The 22,253-nt window shown below is 39.7% G+C and overlaps 1 protein-coding gene across 1 annotated transcript in view; it reads left to right on the forward strand.

The window, feature by feature from the left end:
• LOC122812123 (adhesion G protein-coupled receptor E2-like) overlaps positions 1-22,253 on the forward strand; it is a 901,467-nt gene that overhangs the window by 346,087 nt on the left and 533,127 nt on the right. The window contains exon 5 of the mRNA XM_044084412.1: positions 13,844-13,968. Coding sequence (XP_043940347.1) covers positions 13,844-13,968 — 125 coding nt within the window. The remainder of the gene's footprint in view (positions 1-13,843; positions 13,969-22,253) is intronic.

A 22,253-nucleotide genomic window follows, 5' to 3' on the forward strand; every position in this document is an offset into this window, starting at 1 on the left:
TCTACTATTTTTGGATAGCCAAATTGCATTATTTGTTTTTAGTCTCTTCTTTCTATGAGGTACAAGACTATTTAAAATACCTAGAGAAGTGGTATTGAATTCATTTACAACATCATCTAAGGGGAGGATTTTTAGAAAGTTCCAGTTAATAGATGATAGTGTAGTAATGAACATTTTGGGGTTACATTTGGAAAGGTTGCATGTTGTTTTATAAATATGCTGTTTAACTGGATGTGTGAGATGTCTAGTCATATAGATTGGGGGATGATCACTGTGACAGTCTGACATTGTACCCATGGTAGAGTATTTTCTAGGATCTGAAACTAGGATCCAGTCTAATCAGGAATGTGTTGTCTTGATATAATGTGTGGGGCTACTACTTAGTTGTGTGAAACCATACAACTTCATGCTAGATGCAGGGGAGTTAGAGTTTATTTCCAACCAAGTGACACTTACATCACCTAGTAGTATTTTTTTCTTGTAGAAATGTTATAGATATACAGTGTATGACACCTTCCAGTATAGATGTTTTGTCACCAGGAGAGATGTAAGGGACGGTAAAACATATAATTGTTTACTTTGAGAAAAGTGTGAAGGCTGCCAGCCCAGCTAGCTGGAATTTTGTAAATAATTCATTGTTATTTGTGAATAGTAATATGGTTTATATACCTGTCTTACAAATGTAAGAAAACAGTATGTTAGGTGTGGAGCTTCACAAATGTAACCACAGTGCCTCCTACTGGAAAAGAGCAAAACTCTAAGAAAATAAAGTGAATTGTTTATGATGGTGGTTATCTCAGCTAGGAGACAGAATGTCTGGAGCTAGAAATACTTTCTACTGTCTGGAAACAGAAATAATTACATGTTTCCAAGGTAAACATGTTTAACAGTTTTATGACTTCCAGTTCCAGGCAAGCTTCTAAGAGATAATTATTTTTAAGTTCTTGATAGCCTGGAAACTAAAGACAGAGGTGACAAGAAAGATGTAATCTGAGATAACCCAGGAGAAATGTTTGATAGTAACTTAAGAACTATCTTAGAGAGTGAGTCTTTGCATTTTGTATCTTGTCTTGGATCTGAACACATCCATCTTCAGCACTTCTCATCTGCATTTCCTTTGCTCTGTAAGTAAGACTTAGGTCATAGTATCTCTGTTAGAGATAGAAAGGAATATAGTAAGATTATTTTAGATATTGTCTGTATTTATGTGAGACTGTCCTGGAAAGTTGTTATAAAATATTTCCTGTGATTCTGAACTTTGCTGTCACTGTGTTAAGTTAATGAGTATTGTCTTGTGCTTTTATTATTTATTATTAAATACATTTAAACCTTTTAATTGTGGCTGGTTTGTTTAGAGATATTTAAGCTCTTAGAGTACTTGCATAAGTATCTGGTGACACTGTACATGCCACTCTTGAATAGCCTTAGTTTGGTCATTTGGATAATAGTAACATTGCACAGTAGAATTGGTCACCTTTTGGGAAGGGCCTTATAGTAGCTGATAAAGAGCTGGTTGGTGGCAGTGATTACTACTTTATAGTCTGGGCAGAAGGGGCCATAGCTAGTGAACCTGTGCAAGCCTTCCCCAGGAGTGTATTTATGTTTGTATATAAATCAAATCTCAAAGTGTGTATGTGTCAGCTACTTGGGCAGGGCACGAATCACTGGTTGGACAGAGAGGGTGCTGGAAGTTTTGGCTTGACCACTCAGCTGAGATCTGAACCATATAGTTGTGCCAGTGGGGAGTCTTACCGGGGATCTGGAAAGAGAGGGAGAAACCAGCCCAGACGGACTGTGATCTCTGTGTGCTCTTAAGGGAAATTATACTTTCCTGTGTGTGTACTTGTTATCCTCCTAATGTGCATGTCCCTCACTGGTGTTAGTGGTGAAGATTGAGACTCCTTGATTACTAGGCCAATGCAGAGACATCACATATTAATTGTTTGGCAGTGTGGGATAGCCACATCATATATTAATTGGTTGATAGTGGTGAGATAGCCACATCGCATAGTAATTGGCTTGTAGTGGTGTAGATATTGAATTCCTGTAGCTTGTGTATAGTGATCACTGAAGGTGTTTGTACTCTCAATCAGTCATGCAGTGAACATTCAGAGTTCATATCACAATTGTTTTATTTTTTTTGTTAGCTTAGTTAGTCAGGGAGAACAGGCATGCATGTCAGCAGAGGAGTATGGCAAGCTGACAAGGAGCCAGTTGGATGAGATGTGCCTGGCTAAAGGACTGGTGCATGCCAACTTCACTAAGGCAGACATGATTGCAGCTTTAGTCACAGCTGCATCAGAGAACAGCAACCAGGAAGACAATCAGACTGGCCATGGGGATGTACAACTCTCAGAAAATGGACAGCTCAACCTTTTCACAGAGGATTTAAAAATCCATCTGGAGCTATAGAGACTTGAGTTAGAGGCCAAGAATTTGGAAACAGAGGCAGCAGAGAGACTGAGGCATCTAGAGACTGAGGAAAATGAGAAACTGCTGTGCCTGGAAGCTGAGTAGAAGGAGAGACAGAGGCAACATGAAAAGGAGATGCTGACTCTTCGCCAGAGTCATGAAGGTAATGGGGAAGGGAGTAACCAAACCCCAGAAGAACAAAGGTTAGTAAATTCACAGAGGGGGATAATTTTGACAGTTTCATTCATATGTTTGAGAGGGTATGTAAACAGTATGATGTTGGCCAAGGGCTCTACGTACTGTTCCTGACCCACTTACTCCATGGTAAAGCTGTAACTGTTCTTTCCAAACTATATGATGTTGACTGTTTAAATTATAATGTTGTAAAGAATAGTTTGCTAGAATTTTTTAAGTCAACACCTGAAGCTTATAGGAAAAAGTTTTGTGAGCATAGATACAAGGCAGATGAAAGTGTGTGTGAATATGTTGCTGAACTAAGCACTTATTTTTATAGGTGGGTGAGTGGATGTCAGGTCACTACCTTTGAAGGGCTGGCCGACCTTTTGGTGAGAGAACAAGCCCTTAGCACTTTGCCTGAGGAAATGAGAATCTGGTTAGCTGATAGACAATGCACTACTGTAGATGAGTTGGGGAAGAAGGGAGACCTATACCTAGCAAGCAGGGCATCACTGCACAGGATAGGGATGCCCAGTGCTGCTCATGGGTCTAAGGGAACCCATGATGGGCAGCCCAGACTGCCCCAACAGAGTTCGCCAGTAGCAGGGGAAGCCAATAGTCCAGGTACATATCTAGGACCTAGGGTTAAATGTTTTAAATGCAACCAGTGGGGCCATGTAGCATATAGATGTTCACATAGGCATGGTGGGGAAGAAAAGGTGGGAGAACCAGTAAGTGGGAATGACACAATGCCAAAAGTAGGTTGTCTTGAGACAACAAGGGTACCAAACTACCAACCTGCAGATGTCCTGATAGGGAATGATTTTGGTAATGCAGTACCATGTGTTCATGCAGTTACATGCAGTCAGGCTTGGAGACAAGCATGTGGGTCTGGTAGCCTGGGGGAGACCCAGATGGACTGCACACTTGCAGCCAGGACTGGTGAGGTGGTTGCTTCAGGGAGGGAGCTACCCTGTAGCAGTAAGACTTAATGTTAGCCACAGCTGTTAGTGGGTATTGATGTTTCCTTGGACAGAGTGGCTGCAAGGGCAGAGGTGAGTAGTAGTACCCAGGCTGACAGTGAGGCACCGCTGTCAGGGTATACCAGACTTCCTGTGGAAGAGAAGCTGGGAAGGGTTACAAAGAGAGAGTTGAGACAGGCTCAGCTCTCAGACCCTACATTACAAGGCCTGAGGGAGGTAGCTAGTAAGGCACCTGATTCTCAAGGGAAAGGGGAATCTGTATACTGGGACAAAGGGTTACTGTATAGAGAGTGGACCCCTGAGGGAGGGTTAGAGGGTGAGAGAATACAGCAGTTGGTAGTGCCCAGGGCCTACCATCTGGAACTTCTAGCCATAGCCCATGATATTCCCTTTGCAAGTCATATGGGCATAAACTGTACAAAAAGATGTATTATGCAGAACTTCTATTGGCCTGGGATTTTCAGAGATGTAACAGGGTACTGCAGGACCTGTGAGCAGTGCCAAAAGGTAGGCAAGGAAGGCAACAAGGTGAAAGCTCCTTTGATGCCTTTGCCTATGACTGAGGAGTCATTTCAGAGTGTAGCTATGGATATTGTGGGGCCTCTGAGTACCCCAAGTTCCACAGGGAAAAAGTATACCCTAGTGGTAGTAGATTATGCTTCCAGATACCCTGAGGCATCAGCTCTGTTCTCCATTGAGGCAGAAAAGGTGACAAATGCTTTGTTAGAGATTTTCAACAGGGTAGGTTTCCCAAAAGAAATACTCACAGACAGAGGTGCCATTTTCATGTTAGACCTGCTTACTTGTCTGTGGAAGTACTGTGGGGTGAAGCACCTGAAGACCACCCCTACCATCCCCAGACTAATGGTCTTGTTAAGAGGTTAAGCTCTACACTCAAGATGATGCTACAGGCATTTGCAGACCATTTTAAGAGGGAGTATAACAAATATGTGCCCCATCTGCTGTTTGCTTGCAGAGAGGTTTCCAGAAATCCACAGGTGGTGAAGACTGAGACACCTTAATTACTGGACCAGTGCAGGGGCATCGCAGAAAGCAATAAGAAACTCTGCTAAACTGAATTTTGGTATTGGTTTGCTGTAAGGGGAAATGTGGTAGGTGTTGTGAAATATTAAAACAATACCACCACCATTTCTCTTTAAATGGCAGCAGGTATAACTTCTGAGTTGTTTATGCTGCATATAAGCCAAGTTTCAGTTACAGTGAGAACATAAGGCTTATGTTGGGTAATCTAGGCATGTAGCCCTGCAATTTTATTTCTTGTGCATCTAACATTTATTGCGGCAAAAATTAGATCACTGGGGTTGGAGATTATCTGTTGCTGGGTTAGAAAAGTGTGTGGGAGAGAATTATCTTAGTGTTCATTGTTATAGGTGGGACCAGGATTAGAGTATATATCTCCTCCTACAAGGATTTTAGCATATTGAAAACAAGCAAATATAAAATTTACCCCGGTGATCACTCCAGTGGCTCTACTCAACAGAGGCACTGGGAACTAAGGTTGGGTGGCATGTTGCCAGGGTAATCCTATGGACTAGGCTTGTATAGGCTCCAGGGCCATTAGCTAGTACACACCTATGAACCTATATTGGGGAATTATGCATACATTTTTAAGAGGATTCTTGCACTTAATTTTGTTTTGGTTTGAGGTGAAGTGCAGCCTACATTTGGTGATGAGGGGCAATATTAACTAAGTTTGGTGCAATGTGTAGACAGTGTAAAGAGGAAGTACGGATAGGTGGTTGGGACAGAGAGATGTTGAGACATATTATTGTATCATGGTAGGAAGAAAGATGGCACAGTAGTAGGAGGAAAAGAATAGAGGAAAAGCAGAAGAGTAGCATAATGTAGTACAGGAATCTGTATTTTACAGATATCAGGTAGTGGGAAGTAGCAATGAAGAAGGAACAAGAAGTTGTAGGACAGTAGGAGCTTCAGTGATGGTGGATTCTGAAAACTGGTAGAGGATAGGTAAGGAGAGAGTATTTTCTATAAAAGAAGAGAGGCTGTCTTGATATCTTTTCTAGAATGTAAAGAGTGGAAGGGTATGAACAACTAGAGTATAATGATGCAGTCAAAATAAGAAGAAGTGAGGATTTATTTGGAAAAAGTAAAAGATACAATGAGGAGTCGATAGGTACTATTAGGGAGGGTTGTGATTATAAATGGTTATAGTGCAAAGCAGTATGGGAGGGAGAAAGCTAGGAATGGGATAAAAATTTAATGGAGATAGGGAAGTAGGAAATAGCAAACATTAAGGTCATTTGGGGAGGGTTTTGGAATTAAAGCACAAATGAAATGTATGTGTAGGAAGTATATAATGTATGACTGATACATTTCTTCCTTCACTCTTTGTCTTGTAATATATGCTTGAAAAGGTGTAATATTTTGCTAGGCTTTTTTTCCTGCTTGGTGATGACAGGATAAGATGCCATCTAAAATGAAAAGTGCAAAAAAGAAATATATGAAGGGCTATTACTTATCTATTTAAATTAAATAAGGAAGAATGATACACTGACATAAAAATGTCAGAGCAAAATGATGTAACATAATGTCAGTGCAGATTAACAATCTAATCTAAGGTTACCAGGCCCAGTAATAACGTTACAAAAATGCTACTGCATCTCACTTCTTATCAGTTGTTCTGCCCAACATTATACATTTATACTTTGCAAATCTCCAACCGTCTGCTCATTACAAGTAACTCTCCTTTGTTCAACAGCAGATTTATAGGTAATGTTTCTATTTTTTTATATATTTATTAACTAGGTAAACCCACTGGACATGATTGCACCTTTTCAGAGGTGACCAGGGATGATTGTCTGGTTAAGTGACTTCTTCTGAGTCACACAGTAGGCAAATAAAGGTAGAAGGAATCAAATGCTGTACCTTTGAAACAAGAAGCAGTTCATTTATATCTCCAAGCCTTAGTCCTCCTCATTAACTGCCAGACATTCAGTGTGGACATAGCCATCATCCCAACCTGATATCTCCTTAATATTTCCTCATCACTTTTAGTATAAGGTTTCTTCAACATCTCTTCTTTCATCTCTAGAGGAATTCCATCCAGTTTGTGGAGAATAATTACTTCTTTTACACATACAGAAACACATGGGGCCAGATTCAGAAAAAGTTGCTCTCAGTGTAAGTGACCTTTTCTGGTTTAAGCTTGCTCCAATTCAGAAAGACTTGATCTTGGTTTAAGTGCCTTACTTTGGTGTAAGACTTATCTATAAACAAGCTTACACTTTTGGTCAGATTCCAAAACACCAGCTCTCAGTGTATGTGACTTACTCCAGTGTAATACACCAGAATAAGTCACTTACACAAGTGTTTTTTGATCTTGGACATGCTGGGTTTAACAATGGATAGCAGCACAGGTGAAAATGGTCATACTCAAGTTGGTGAAGTGCTAAGTGCATTGGTTTCTGGCTTTGTATTGACTTTCATTTAATTGAATGATAGGTTTAAATCCTGAGCTGTTTAAAATGTAACATGCATTTCAGTGTATGTATTTATCTGAATATGTTAACCAGTGTGATCTATTCATGCATTCATTCCAAAGTAGTAAGGTTAGATATTGTCTGGGTGCATCATGTGGAGAGACTAGGCTTGGCTTAGTTGTTTTGGAGGTGGATATGCTATTTTATGAAATATATGCATAATTTTCTACAGAATCCCACTCAGTTGTGGAACTCAGTCATAAGGGAAGGTTGGACAAGAGGTTAGCTGGCTACAAAGCCAGAAATCAACTTTAATAAAAAGTACTACTTTTTTAAGAATTTTACTTTTTGTGGTTGACAGTGGGATTATAAATGACTGTCCTGATTTTGCTGTAGGTGACTTGAATTTTTGAGTAAGTTTTACAGATAATGGCTATAGTCTGCTGTTTAAGTGGTTCTATAGAGTCTGCCAAGTCATTTGGAGAAGCAGTCAGCTTTGTAGGAGATGGCTGCTTGAAGAGTTAATGGGACTTGTTTAGGCTACACACTTGGACATTACAGATAGATGGACATTTTTTATGTTTGGGAGATTCTGATTTAAACTGTGTGTTATTGATGGCATCTCTTGTGTTTGGTTTCATTACTGGAAAAATTTAATTGGACATTATGTATTTTATGTATTTATTTCCATGTGGCCTGGTTTATGTAGTGTAAAGCTGTGTATTATAGGTTTAAGTTTTTACAGGTTGCTAGTTTTCCTGCACTCTTGAGTGTGTAGTAGTGTGTGCGTTGGTATGTTTGTGCTAATGGAGGGGTGTTATTTACATTGCTAAATGGCTATTTTTCCCCTGATTGCTTGGGAGTCTGGTTTTCTAGAAGGTTTACTGTGTTATTTTTGCTTTTCTCTGCAGGATTTTAGCTTAAGTGAGAAGATGTGGTCATTGAGGGTTTTAATGTGGGTTACTAGTTAGGTATTTTTATACAATATTTATTGTTTTCCTTTTGTGGATAGTGACATTAAGTTTAGAATTAGGTTGTCGAGGGGCTGTGGAACCGGAGTTGTCACTTCACCTCCTGGTGCTGTATGTGGTACCGATTATGGTCATGTTTTATTGCTTGGACACTGGGTAGGTTTTCCTGCTGGCTCAATTGAAACAATGGTCCGCTTCACATAAAAACATGGCTCCAGTAAGACATTCTGTTACATGGTTACAAGCCTACTGAAGGATGCTACAGGTTAGTGTAGATTTTTATGTATGAGATTATTTAAATCATCTTTCATTATTTATGTCAAATCTTGAATTTGGAGTATATGTTGTAGGAAGAAATAAGTATGAATAATGCATACAGTGTATTGTTGTGCCATGTTTGGTGCATAAGTAGTAGATTCATAGGTTTATACTTGACTGATGACCACCAGAGTCTTTACAGGTCCAAAATCAGGTATAACTTTTAAATGTTACTCCAATTAACATTAGTAGGAGAATAACCAGATTTTCATCAACATGGATTTCCTAAAGACTAAGAAGTATGAAACTGTCTGAAATTAGACTGAAGTATGAAACTCTGAAATTAGACTGAAGTATGAAACTCTGTCTGAAATTAGACTGAAGTATGAAACTCTGTCTGAAATTAGACTGAAGTATGAAACTCTGTCTGCTATTATGGATTGATTGTAATCTTCAGTGATTTACCAGAAAATCAAAACATTTTATAAGGAGAAGGGTAATATGAGATGAAATCAGGGATAGTTGAGCAGTATGAAGTAGTTATTGACCAGTAGTACTGCTTTCATATTGTTCCAGTCTGTTGATTTTTGTTGTGATGTGGATGTTCAGTTCTTTCCACAGATTTCCTTGTCTGGTGTAATTTTTTTGTGAATTTCATTTGGGTAGTTGTTGCAGTCACAAGATGCATCCTCTCAATTATATTAAATTATGTATTATATTATTATTAGTGGGCTGTAGGCAGAGGCAGCATTTGTAAGGACAGGTCAAGCATGACATTTGTTTACTGACATCTGACTACCGGGAACGTCTAACTGGATAGATGTCCATTTTTACTGGTGGCCCAGGGAGAAACAAAACATCTACATTTTAAAATAATTATACAAAGTTGGATGGTTGAGTAGTGTTTGAAAGACATGCATGCGTAAATGGGTGTGCCTTCGTTGAAGGTTGGGCATCGAGCTGGCACCTTGGCATTTCGTAAAGGTCTACTGCCGGTCATTGGTGGGCCGGAGTTCCGCTGTGGTAACCCCTTGCCGGGAAAAAGCCGAGGGACAAACAACATACCAAGTTGGACATAATTTGACAAAATTAGTTAAAACAAGTTCAAGTTATAAAATAATAATTTAATTATTAGAGAAATTTTAGACAGCTTTTAGAAGTTAAAGGTAAACTAGTATAACACAAACAGGAATTGTAAAGTGAAGTTATTACATATCTAGATAAAGTTAGGAAATGAGTGAAAATGGGGAGTAAGGGGGTATATGGTGCAGGCCATTTCTTCTAGCTAATTTATCTTTTTATGTTTGAAATAACCTATCACACTGGTTATATATATTGACCTTATCTGTCCCATGGTTGATAATTACATATTACCCCTAATGAGAATAACTGGGCTCATACCATAGATAATTTGACTGGACCCATGCCTAGGATACAGCATTTAGGAACTGCATCTGCCCATTTGTAGTGCATGGGCCAGTTTTGGGGTAAATTTTGCAAATGGACAGGGATGAATGGCTTTATGTGGATGGGTGTCTGTTTCACAGCAGTGGTGTCCTCTGTGAAATATATCTGTCCCTCCAAACTGTCTTATTAATGTTGTAGAAGGGGTTTAGATGCCTAGGCAAAGTACTTCTGATGGAATTTGACTTAATGATGTGCAGTAAATCCATTAGTAATAGGTCAGAGGATGTCTTCTATGCCATACACAGCTCACATCTTACAAGTCTGTAGGATACCAAGTATAGTTACAGGGGTTTCAGTTGCTCCATGTAGGACCTGTTAAAAGCCTTGTATCCTTTTAATAAGGTAGTTTTGTGGGAGCTCCAGTTGTTGCATTTGTCTGAACAAACACATACCAAAAGGGGCATTATGCGCAATGACTGGCCTGATGAAAGCTGAGTAAAGGGGGTCAATGACATCCCTAGATCTAGACACAATCCCCTGTGTAATATAGAAGGAATTTCTTACAACAGACGTGTTGGTCAAAAGTTAAGCCACTGTCCACATAAGTTCCCAAATCCTGAAAAAAGTGTCGTCTTAGGGTCATATTATCAGTGCATTAATTCCCAGGGGTAGACGACTTCCCAAAACATACGGTAATGCATTTTTCGGTATTTAGTTTTAGACCATGATTTTGACACCAGCTATTTATTTGAAATAAACCTCCCTGCAGGATGACCAAGTCATTTAGGGATTCAGTTACTGCTCCTAGCTTGCAGTCATCTGCAAACTTAGTGGTCATCATCCACTATCCTCCCTCATTATTTGCTATTAGAAGTGATTTCAGATGGTGTATTATTAAGTGAGAGGATTTTAAATGTTGTTTTTCATGTGTGTGCACTCTGGGGGAAACAGTAGCATGGGGGGGGTTGAGCATTAGTTTTAAGTTGCAACAATTTCTTGAGTAATTTGAGTTGTGCCAAGTTGTCTGATACACATATGAGTGTGGATTCATCAGCATATTGTATTATGGAAGTGTGTCATGTGGATCAGTGGAGGGTGCTGGTGTGTTAAAGAGGATGAGACCAAAGATAGAGCTTTGTGGTACACTGGTGATGACTGTGATGTACGGAGAAAGGGTATAGTGCCATTTTACTGACTGATGCCTATTGGACAAGTACCCTTTGAAACATAGAAGGGTGCTCTGCGATAGACCTAATGCGGACAGTTGAAGTAGAATGTTTGCTGTGATAAATTGTGTTGAGGGATTTAGACAAGTATAGGAATAGGGAGGAGACTAGTTTGGCATTACCTCTACCTTTCCTAATAGTATCTATAAGGATTAAAAGTGCAGTATTAGTACTATGGAAGGTATGGAAGCCATGTTGTCAAGTATTTCATAGATGGTGGGTTTAGCATGATAATTAAGGTCTTCCCCTCATAAACAGAGCACACAGTTTGAGTCTAAATTCAGGGAAATTGGCCTACTGTTCTCCCATGAAGCTCAGATCACTGTAGGTCTAGGGCTAGTGATGTCTGTTGAACTTTCCCCTTTGTGTAGATAGATAATATGTGATTGTTTCCAAAGAAAGGGAATGTGGGATTCCTACATTGACCTTTTTATAAAGATTTAGACAGGCTGGGCAATGCTTTTGGCTGCTATTTTAAGGCACTCAGTTGGAAGGTCATCAGCCAAAGCTGAGCATGGTTTGAGTTGTTTTATATAGAATGAGGGCACTGGTTTGAAGGTGAAAATGGACGTAGTGCTGTATGGCTATTTGGCAGGGTTGGGAATCAGATGGGGGAATCGGTATCTATGAAATAAGAGATGAATTTAAGCTGTCGTGGCTTAGTGGTTCAGTACTTTGATTATATGGTGCACAGTGTCCTGGGTTCAAATCTTAGGCAGAGTCCCTCAATGACCCTCTTCAAGAGAAATCTTGATGAGTGGATGGGAGATCGTAGGTTTACCCCTGGGATCTCTTCTGTGTCCCTGCTAGACAGAGGCACAGTAAACTAATCTCAAAAGGGCTATCTTCTGTGACCTACTATACACAGACACAGTCAACTAATCTAAAAGGGTGGTGAAAGCCAAACACACTCTGGCTAGGCTTATAAATGCCCTAAGGCAGATAGCCTAGTATCAACCTATGAACACCAGAATAAGTCACTTATACTGAGCACAAGTCTTGGAATTGGGCTTATTATATATTGTGTTACTGCTTTGTAATATAAACCATAATAAAATATCTGATTTTAAAATTTTCCATATGACAATAGGTTATTATGCAATTTATACATATATCCTTGAAACCAAAAGACAGTGATATTACTTGTAAATATTGTCATATCATCAAATGTTCAATGCAAAGTATCTCACGCCGCAAAGGATGTTGCAATAAAGAGACTGTGTGAAATGATTTAAGTCAGCAGTAGCCAGCACTGAACTGACTTGTTTATTTCTCAGGCCACTACCAAGAGGTAATCACAGAAGTTGCTTGCTAAATTTGGATGCTACAGATGAACTGTAGCATATTATAACAGATAATGTTATCCCTCGTTCCTTCTGTCTGTAGACTGCATATTTCTTAACTTCTATCACTTTGGAAAATTAATGCTCTATTTCGACTTATCTTTATCTTTGCTCTATTTGGATTTATTGATCTGCCTAATAAAATCTCTTCTTATTATGTGTATTAACATTATCAAGTCACTAAGTGTGTATAGTTAATTATTTACTACTTCCCATACGAAGTCTAATATAAATCAAGAATTGTCCTTTCTGGCCTTTTTATTTTCTAAAGCCATGTCGATGGTCTGTAATGTTCTTTCCTTGACAAGTACAGTAGTCTGAGGTATTATGAGACACTTATTGCATTAAATACAGAGCCTCTTAAGAGGAGCACGTGGGCTTGGATATGTTTCCCTCGGCCAACATAACTAAAACCCTTGATTTATGACCTATTTCTAGGTTTGCAGATCATGTGACAGAAAATGATAACTTGCTCTGAATCCATAGACACCTTGTGGAACGTGACTGCTGCTCGGATCAAGATCTTTGTGATGCTTTTTTCTCCAAAAAAAAAAAAAATATATATATATATATATATATATATATATATATATATATATATATATATATATATATATCTATATACACACACACACACATCAGAACATCTAAAACCCATAACATCTAATTTCATAACATCTAAAATGTGCATCAGAACATCAAACACTACAAATCACATGAAAATAATATCCCCTCCACATATCCCCTCCACATATAACGACATCAAACTACCAAACACACTATTTACTAGGTTTCTGCAGGGGGGCAAGCTCCCCTGCACCCCGCACACCCCCCATAAATTAAATATACTAAGTCCGAGATCGCACTACAGTGGGAAAAAGTTAATTTCCTAACCCCAGTGTATCAAGCCCCCCCCCCCTGCAGAAATGTAGTAAAAATTGTGTTTGGTAGTTTGGTGTCATTATATGTGGGGGGGGGGGTTATTTTTATGTGATTTATAGTGTTCGATGTGATGATGCACATTTTAGATGTTATGAAATTCGATGTTATGGGTTTCAGATGTTTTGAGTTTTACATGTTCTGGTCTCGATGTTATGAATTTAGATGTTATAGGTTTTAGATGTTTTGAAGGGGACCCATATATCTATATATATATATATATATATATATATATATATATCTATATATATATATACAATATTTATAGAGACATATAACTAAATGACAAACTCAAATCTGTATTTATAAAACATTTGAATGTGTTATTGACAATTCTAATTATATTTGACTAACAGATGTTTTAATTTTATCAAATATCTAAAATTATTATTTTTTACCATCAGAGTTTAGAGTTATAATATTCTTTTTGGTACAAAACATAGTAAAATACTCATCACTACTGATACTTCTTGCGGAAGATGTAAGAAATCTGCTAATGTTGATTGTAGACATTTGTGTGATACTTTTTTTTAGTGTGAAATTGCCATTGAGAAAATGGCTACCTGAACAAAATACATTTATACTACTACAAAACTATTGACTACAACATATAGAATTAATAAAGATACAAAGCATATTAAATGTACATGGATCTCAATTTTGCAGATTTTGGGAAAATGGTTATCCAAAAATCAGTGCTGGACAAACAGACAAATGTGTACGCATTTCAGCATCTGGTGAATGGAGTGAAGACACATGCGGAATACTTCATTATTTTGTTTGTGAAAAAGGTAATATTTTCATAATTTAAGTTGACTTGCATGTTAAGTGAACAATGATGATTTTTCTTTGAAGCAATATTTCTTTAGATATCTTCTCAGATTAATTGTACTAATCATAGTTATTTTAATTCAAGAAACATTCAAATTGCAAATGAACAAAAATATAATTGTTAAGGTTTTATTCCAGTTGCACAGAATACATATCACTGTTGGAAATATCTATAGCATTCATAATTTGCAAGGCTTCATGTTGACAAATTAGTTTAGCATTGTGACAACATTCAGGTAAAAGAGTGCATATTATATATGTGTAGAAGTATGGTGTCACTGTTCCACTCAAAATCTGGAGAAATAGATTGATCACATATCTACTTTAATATGTATATATCACTCCTGATGTTTGGAATTATTCACCTGGAAACTAAATATGAACTTTTTCCATAAAAATTTCCTGAGTTATATTTAAGCAGCTAGAGATAATTTACAGTAACAAATGCCCACCAGGGGCTCCTATATCCTAGACCTGGTCATTACCAACATGGGAAATCGATGCTCCACACCTATGGTCACTCCCTCGTTTGTCAGGTCTGACCATAAGCTAATCACCCTTGACATCTACATCCCACCCTCACCCCCCCAGTAAGGAAACCTCCGTAAAAAAATTCTCCAAAGCCAACTTCATGCTACTCAAGTCAGAAGTGACAAACTTCATGACACCCATGCAGATAGGAACTGAAAGTTCAACTGTTGAATCCTACACTAAGTCACTGTACGAGCACATCCACTCGTGCATGAATCATGCCATCCCCAATAGAACCAAGACACTCGCCTCCAAAAAAAGGAAGCCAATCTGGTGGTCCCTTGCCATAAACAAACTTTACAACAAAAGGAGGAAACTGTTGCATAAAAGAGAAAAATCCTAGGATGCAAAAAACTCCCTTACCAGCCTCAGTAAGAAGCTGAGATTCCTCATAAAATCCTCCAAAGCTAGTTACAAAAATAAAATTGCCAAAGATTTCAAAGACAACTACAAGGCATTCTATAGCTATGTCAAGAATCTAAATGGCGATGCTCAGATCTGCTCTGAGTTACAACAGAATGGCATTAAATATACTGATCCCAAGGATATTGCCAATATCCTGGCAGATCGATTCAGTGCAAACTTCACCCCCCTCTCACCCCCTAAAGGGCTCATCTCAATACCGGAAGATTGCCAAATTCCAGTAATAATGGCCACACAGGCAAAAACGCACTCTCCAAAGCTAAGAATACAGCATCCATGGGACCAGATGACATCCCAGGCTATGTACTACATGAACTACAAAATGAACTGACACCTCCCCTAAGTGTCATGTTTAATCATAGCCTCACCTCAGGGTTCGTGTCCACTGAGTGGCGCACAACTACAGTTATCCCACTCCACAAGGGGGAGAACCACCTTGGATCCCGGGAACTACCGCCCCATGAGTCTGACAAGCCTGATCTGCAAGGCTATGGAACATATTATCATGGAACTTGTAAACAAAGACATTGGCAACCTTCAAACACTGGACCCCACACAGTTTAGGTTTCTGAAGGGCCGATCTCGTCTCCCGAATCTGATTGACTACTTCGATTCAGTCTCCAGAGCCATGGACAAGGGTAAGGTGGTCCACACAGCCTATCTGGACCTCACCAAGGCCTTCAACACCATCCCCCACTCTGAAATCATAGACAAACTTACTAAGCTGGGCATTAATTCCTACATCATTTGATGGGTTGCCAAATGGCTTACTGACAGAACCCACTGTAAAAGTAGCTGACTCCAAATCCAGCTCCAGACAAGTGACAAGTACAGGCCAACACTAAGGGACTCTGGCTAACAAAGTTTGCAGATGACTGCAAACTGGGAACCATTATTGAATCCCCAAATGATGTGGATATTCTACAAAATAGCCTTACAGGAATAGATGCTTGGTGCCAGAGCCATGGACTCAAGCTCAATACCAAGAAATGTATAGTTGTCCTCTTTGGGAAAAAACATGTACCCGTGAATTACCACATAGGTGGCAGTACACTAAACACTGAAAGTGTGATAAGAGACTTAGGGACACAGGTGGACAGTGGTCTCACCTTCGATAACCACATCGCCACAACTGTCAAGAAATCCTTCTATGTGGCACACCTCATCACTAAGGGCTTTTCATCCAGAAAAAAGGAGGTCATCGTCCCATCCCTCATTAGACCCATTATAGAATACAATGCCCCATTTGGTATGTACCTCTAAAGACATCTGCAACAACTAGAAAGGCTGCAGAAATACCTCACTAAAAGAATCACAGGCCTAAAGCAGATGCCCTATGCTGACCATGTAAAAAACTCCACCTATACTCTGTCGCATATCATCTACTCAGGGGCGATCTCTGCTTAATATACAAGGCCATGTCAAACCCAGAGCTGTTGGACATGCTACACTTAAAGAAATTCCAATCCCTCAGCGACACATGCTCCAGGGATCTAAACCTTGTCAACACAATGAACAACACATGCTGGAGGGATAGGTTCCTGACCCAGAAACTCCCCAGACACTGGAATAGACTGCCCATACATATCAAGCAGTGTGTCTTCAAAAGGAATCTTGATGATTATATGGGAGATAGGAAATTCACCCCAGGGATCACATCAGTTGCCCTGCTAGACAGAGGTCCAGGGAAGTAAATACTGTGTGAAGAAATAGCCAGGGAATTGATATGGCTAGGCTTGTATAGGCCCTAGGGCCGATAGCCTAGTACCAACCTATGAACCAGGAAAGATTTGCATGACATGCAAAGACAATAAGTGCACAATATTAGCAGTGGTTAAGTGTTTAAAAGCTGCAAGGGTGGAAGAAAAGAGATGCAAACCAAGGAGACTAACCTTGCACAGTATCCCACATTCATTAGTGTGTGCTTATACAGACTGTAGGCTCAGGAGGTATGATCATATTTAACTAAAGTGCCTTACTGTATTTGAATACATGATACAGAACCCACCACAATTATGCATCATCCTACTGATAAAATAATCATGACAACAGATCAGTGTTTTTTCAGAGTTCCCTGTTTAAGAGTGTATACATTAGATTTACAAACATTTCAATTTTTGTATTTCTTTCTTGAGGCCTCATCAGCTAACCCTCTGACTGACATTTGCATTCCTGACTATCCGAGACCTAAATGAGATGAGTCCATCATACAAATGGCCTTCAGGGGATTACTGCTCTATGCATTAACCTTCCTCAGTACAGCACAGTAAACTCTCCAGGGCTGACTATGGGGAGGGTACAGAGTAAGGGGCATCACTCATCTTTGCAATAATATAGCTTTTGAAGCAGCCCTACCCTTCTTTTACAGGCAGAGTTCTCTTGTTAGGTCTTTGAACGTCACACTGGTTGTTCATTAACTGGAGGGCAGTTCCCTAAGACACACCTCACACCAACCTCCCTGGGAAAAGTAAGCAACAATGCATCTTCATTCGTCTTCCTTCAGAGTCATCTCTTCTGGAATGTGGCCCACTAATCAAACCCTGGCTGGAAGGGTTAAAAGTGAGGACTTCTTCACTCTGTGCAATGGGTTCATACAAAGCTTTCACTGATTTTTGAAAGCTTGGATGAAAAAAAAACAGTACTCCATGTCTAAATTCAATGTATATGTTTGGATGAACCATGAAAGGATACTTTCAATAACATGGTTTAATAATGTCCCTGCCCTTCAGTATGTTTGATAGCACCAGTCACCTTTTGCACTGCTTGTTGTTTGGAAATGATTAGGATGAACAACACAGTATTCCTAAAAATCATGTATGAGACCAAAAAAAAAAAAGCATAATTTGACACACATTTCAAATAACTATGGAAACAGTGATGTTCTCTCAGCATCTTCCATCAGAATATTCTCCATCTTTTACATTATTTTTAAGACAAAATATATCCCCCTCAGTTATCACCTACTGGATTTCTAACTGCATTGTGTTGTTATCTTTGTACTACTTTCTAACAGCACAGAAAGGTTTCATTTCTACCTGCTGCACTTCTAAATATGAATACTAGATGCCTAACATACTATTTACTTGCATTTGTTAACCATGAAAGTTACTCTGGGCTGGAAACCCCATTTCTGCAAAGAACCGTGGATAAAAGCTTCAAAACTGTAGTATGCAGTATTCACTGCAACAAATACAGTTGAACACATGTGCATATAAGATACAAAGACAAATAGAGTAGTGCTTGCACATAAAGTAAGGAACAAAATGGAACATTGTAGTAGCAATTACAGGAAGGCATGAGTCAGCATGTAACATGATATGAATTTGATATGAATTTGATATAAATGGCAGTAGAGCATTTTACAGTCTGGAAGAATTCAGAAAAGCATTCTACATTACTGTAGAGCATATCACTGCCTGGAAACAAATACTGTATTTTTTGAGGGATGAGGTTTGGAAAAGAGTATGTATGAAGTGAGCCTAATGGAGATTAAGTAAGATGTCCAACGTAGTGAGAAGAATTTATAGGAGATTAACTAAGGATATAACAAATACTACTAAAAAGTGATGTCCTATTTGACTATATACAGAAAAGAAAATGTAAAATTTAAATGAATTGGAGGCTGGCAGAGATGACGGGGCTTTTCCAAGGGGGACAGTGATAGATCCAGGTATGTCTGAAATTTGACTTTACTGGCAACTCAAAGAGATTGGCTTTGGTGATCTTCAGATGGAGGTAGGTAGGGTGTTCCAGATTTTAGTGGCATAGATACAGAAAGCAGTGGGAGTTATGGGATGGAGAGAGCATGTCATGATTTTCCTGGAGGAGTGAAGTCTCTGAGTATATCACTGAAGAAAATTCTTAAATAGGCAAGTGTCTGGGATTTGTATGTGTTATTTTGAGTTTACAGTTGTTGAGGTAATTTGGATATTCAAGCCAAATGAGTATGGCAGAGCAGTGATGGGTTCTGTTATTTAAACTGGTAGCAACCTTAGCTATTTTATTGTCACACTGCTCAAGTTTTGCAAGTTGGGTTGAATACAAATTAGTGAAGATGGTGGCAGGATGTACACATTTGGGGAGTAAACATGCAGGTGCTGTGGTTTTCTTGGTGCATTCTGTTAAGCAAGATTTTGTCATGTGTGTGACGCCCATGCCCTGGCCCAACAATCAAGGAGCCTCAATCGTCACCACTAACTCCAGAGAGGGCGTCTCATATATTAGGAAAGGATAATAAATACACACAGTAAAGTGCAATTTCCCTTAAGAGCGCACAGAGATCACAGTCAGTCCAGGGCTGGTCACTCCCGTGCTCTCCAGGTCCCCAATAAGACTCCCCACTGGCACAGCTATAGGGTCCAGATCTCAGCCAGCTGAGCAAGCTAAAATCTCCAGCACACTCTCTGTCCATCCAGTGCTTCATGTCCATGCCCAACTAGCTGACACAGACACACACTTTGACATAAGAGTTTATACAACCACACAGACACTTCTGGGGAAGGCTGGCACAGGTTCTTCAGCTGTGCCCCTTTTACCCAGACTATATGGCAGTACCACTTGCCACCACCCAGCTAATATTTATAAACTACTCAAAGGCCCTTATGAATGGGTGTCCAATTATTACTGTGCAATATTATTATCCAATTGATAAGTGTGACTAAACAGTCAAGGCTTATTTGGAGTGACTTGGACAGTAAACTCTATAAATATGCAATGTACTCTAGAGTTTAAATTATCTTTACACAAAACAGCCACAGTTGAACAGTTTTAAAATATTTAACAATAAATAATAAAATCACAAGATAATACTTCTTACTACACAATGCTAGTCAAGAGATCAGAGATCACAGAGAAATACTTAAAATAATTCAGTAGTATAGTTCTGACATCACAGAAAAACACTTAGTCTAATCTCTCTAGTTCCTAGCTATTTCTAAAAGAAAATACATGTCTAAGATAACTTACATAAAGAAACAGGCAGTGTGCTGATGCGTTGGATGGTCAAGACAAAAATGCTTAATGCCTTCTGATTCTCACTGTTTAAATTACTATCTTCAGTCCTGATTCCCATTACATCATTTGTTACACTTTCCTGGGGTTCCCAGGCTGACAGATACTACATTCTTTTGTTATCTTGCACCTGCAGGAAGCTACGTCAATAAAAGACATTCCACATGTAAACTCTAGTAATTATTCCTTAAGTTAAAACAATAGGCAGGATGTTTCACTCCAGAAACATCGACTCCAAATTTTAACTTCAAAGGAACAGACATGAAATAATATTAACTTCAAAGGACAGACAAGAAATGCTTGACTTAGCTTTTTTTACAGCAGAGAGCAATGTTGCCACATTGTTTTAATTTCAAAATTTCACAGCATTTTCTTTCATTTAAGAAACCAAGCTTGTAGTTTCCATTCATATTTACAAATGACAGACTTAGGTACAAAATTCTATCTGGCTAGGCTGGCAGCCTTCACATTTCTCCCCCTCTGGAGAACTCAAGCTAGTTTTTCAAGTGACCATTGAGAAACGCTGCTTGAGAGGGTCAGGTGTATATGAGTATACCTACCCCATTCCCTGTCTTGAGAGCCCATCTGCATTGGCATTGCTAATCCCACTGCGGTGCTGCACTGACATATCATATGCTTGCAACCCTAGGCTCCATCTTAGCAACTTGGCATTTTGCTAGCTGTCTCTTTTTAACCATATTAGGGTGTTGTGATCTGTCAACAATAAATTTCCTTCCAGACAGATAAGGCTGAAGTTTCTGCAGTGCCCACACTATGGCTAGACATTCCTTTTCTACAGCAGCATAGCATTCCTCCCTGGGTTGGAGCCTACGACTGAGATAAACCACTGGGTGATCTTCCCCCTCTGAAGAAATCTGGCTAAGTACAACCCCCACCCCATGGTTCAAAGCATCCACTTGCACAAAAAATGATTTGCTGTAATCTGGACTGGCTAACACATGGGGTCCTCCCAAAGTTTCTTTAAGCTTCTGGAATGCCTGCACAAATGCTGGGGTCCACACTACCTCATCTGGCCTGTTCTTCCTTGTCAGGTCTGTGAGGAGAGCAGCTATGGTACTATAACTGGGGACAAACTTTCAGTAGTACCCTGCTGTCCCTAAAAATACCCTCACCTGCATTTTAGTAACAGGTGCAAGCCATGCCTGAATGGCTTCCACTTTGTCAGGTTCTGGCCTTATCTTACCACTCCTCACTCTATGTCCTAGATAGGAGACCTCCACCATACCCACCTGACATTTGCTTGGCTTAATGGTCAACCCTGCCCGCTGTAGTCTACCCAGCACCTCCCTGACATGCTGAAGGTGTTCTGGCCAGGAATGGCTGTAGATGGCAATATCATCTAGGTAAGCAAGGCAAACCCTCCTGCTCCTGCTAGGATATGATCTATCAGCCTCTGGAAAGTCACTGGGGCATTCTTCCTCTCAAAGGGCATTTTGTGAACTCATACAAGCCAAAAAGAATCACAAAGACTGACTTCACTCTAGCACTGGGAGTCAAGGGCACCTGCCAGTAACCCTTGGTAAGATCAATGAGTGTAAGATACTTAGCCCCACCCAGCTGCTCTAGGGCCTCATCTGTCCTAGGCATGGGGTAAGCATCCAACTCTGTGTGACTATTTACTTTCCTGTAGTCCACACAGAACCTGGTGCTGCTATCCTTCTTTTGCACCAGCACCACTGGGGATGCTCGGGGACTGTTGGACTCTTGAATAACCGCTAGTTCCAATATCTCCTGTACCTCCTCCCTCTGAGTCTGTTTGATTCTCTCAGGCACTCTATATGAGGCCTGCGTAATAGGTTTTTGGTGTCCTGTATCCATCTGGTGCTGACCCAGGTGGGTGCACCCTGGTTTCCCAGTGAACATGTCCCCAAATTCCTGCAACACTGCTCAGATTTCTCGAACCTGGGTAGGAGATAGCTGCTGGGACATTGCTACCCCTTCCACTGAGGTGCCAGCCCAAGCCTCACTGAGGAGATCAGTCCTCAGATCTCCCTCAGACTCCTCCTGCAATCCACTGCAAATGCTCAGCACAAGGGCCTCCCTATTATGATAAGGTTTCATCATGTTAACATGGTACAATTTGTGCCCCTGCCTTCTGCCTAGCAGTTCCACCATGTAGTTGATATCACTTACCTTTCTTACCACCTTGTAGGGTCCCTCCCAAGCTGCTTGCAGCTTGTTGTGTCTGACAGGAATGAGAACCATTACCTGCTGCCCCACAGCATACTCTCTAGCTCAAGCATTCCTGTCATACTACACC

The sequence above is a fragment of the Protopterus annectens genome, chromosome 9.part0 (assembly GCF_019279795.1).
Source record: "Protopterus annectens isolate FY-2018-M chromosome 9.part0, PAN1.0, whole genome shotgun sequence".
NCBI classification, from domain to species: Eukaryota; Metazoa; Chordata; order Ceratodontiformes; family Protopteridae; genus Protopterus; species Protopterus annectens.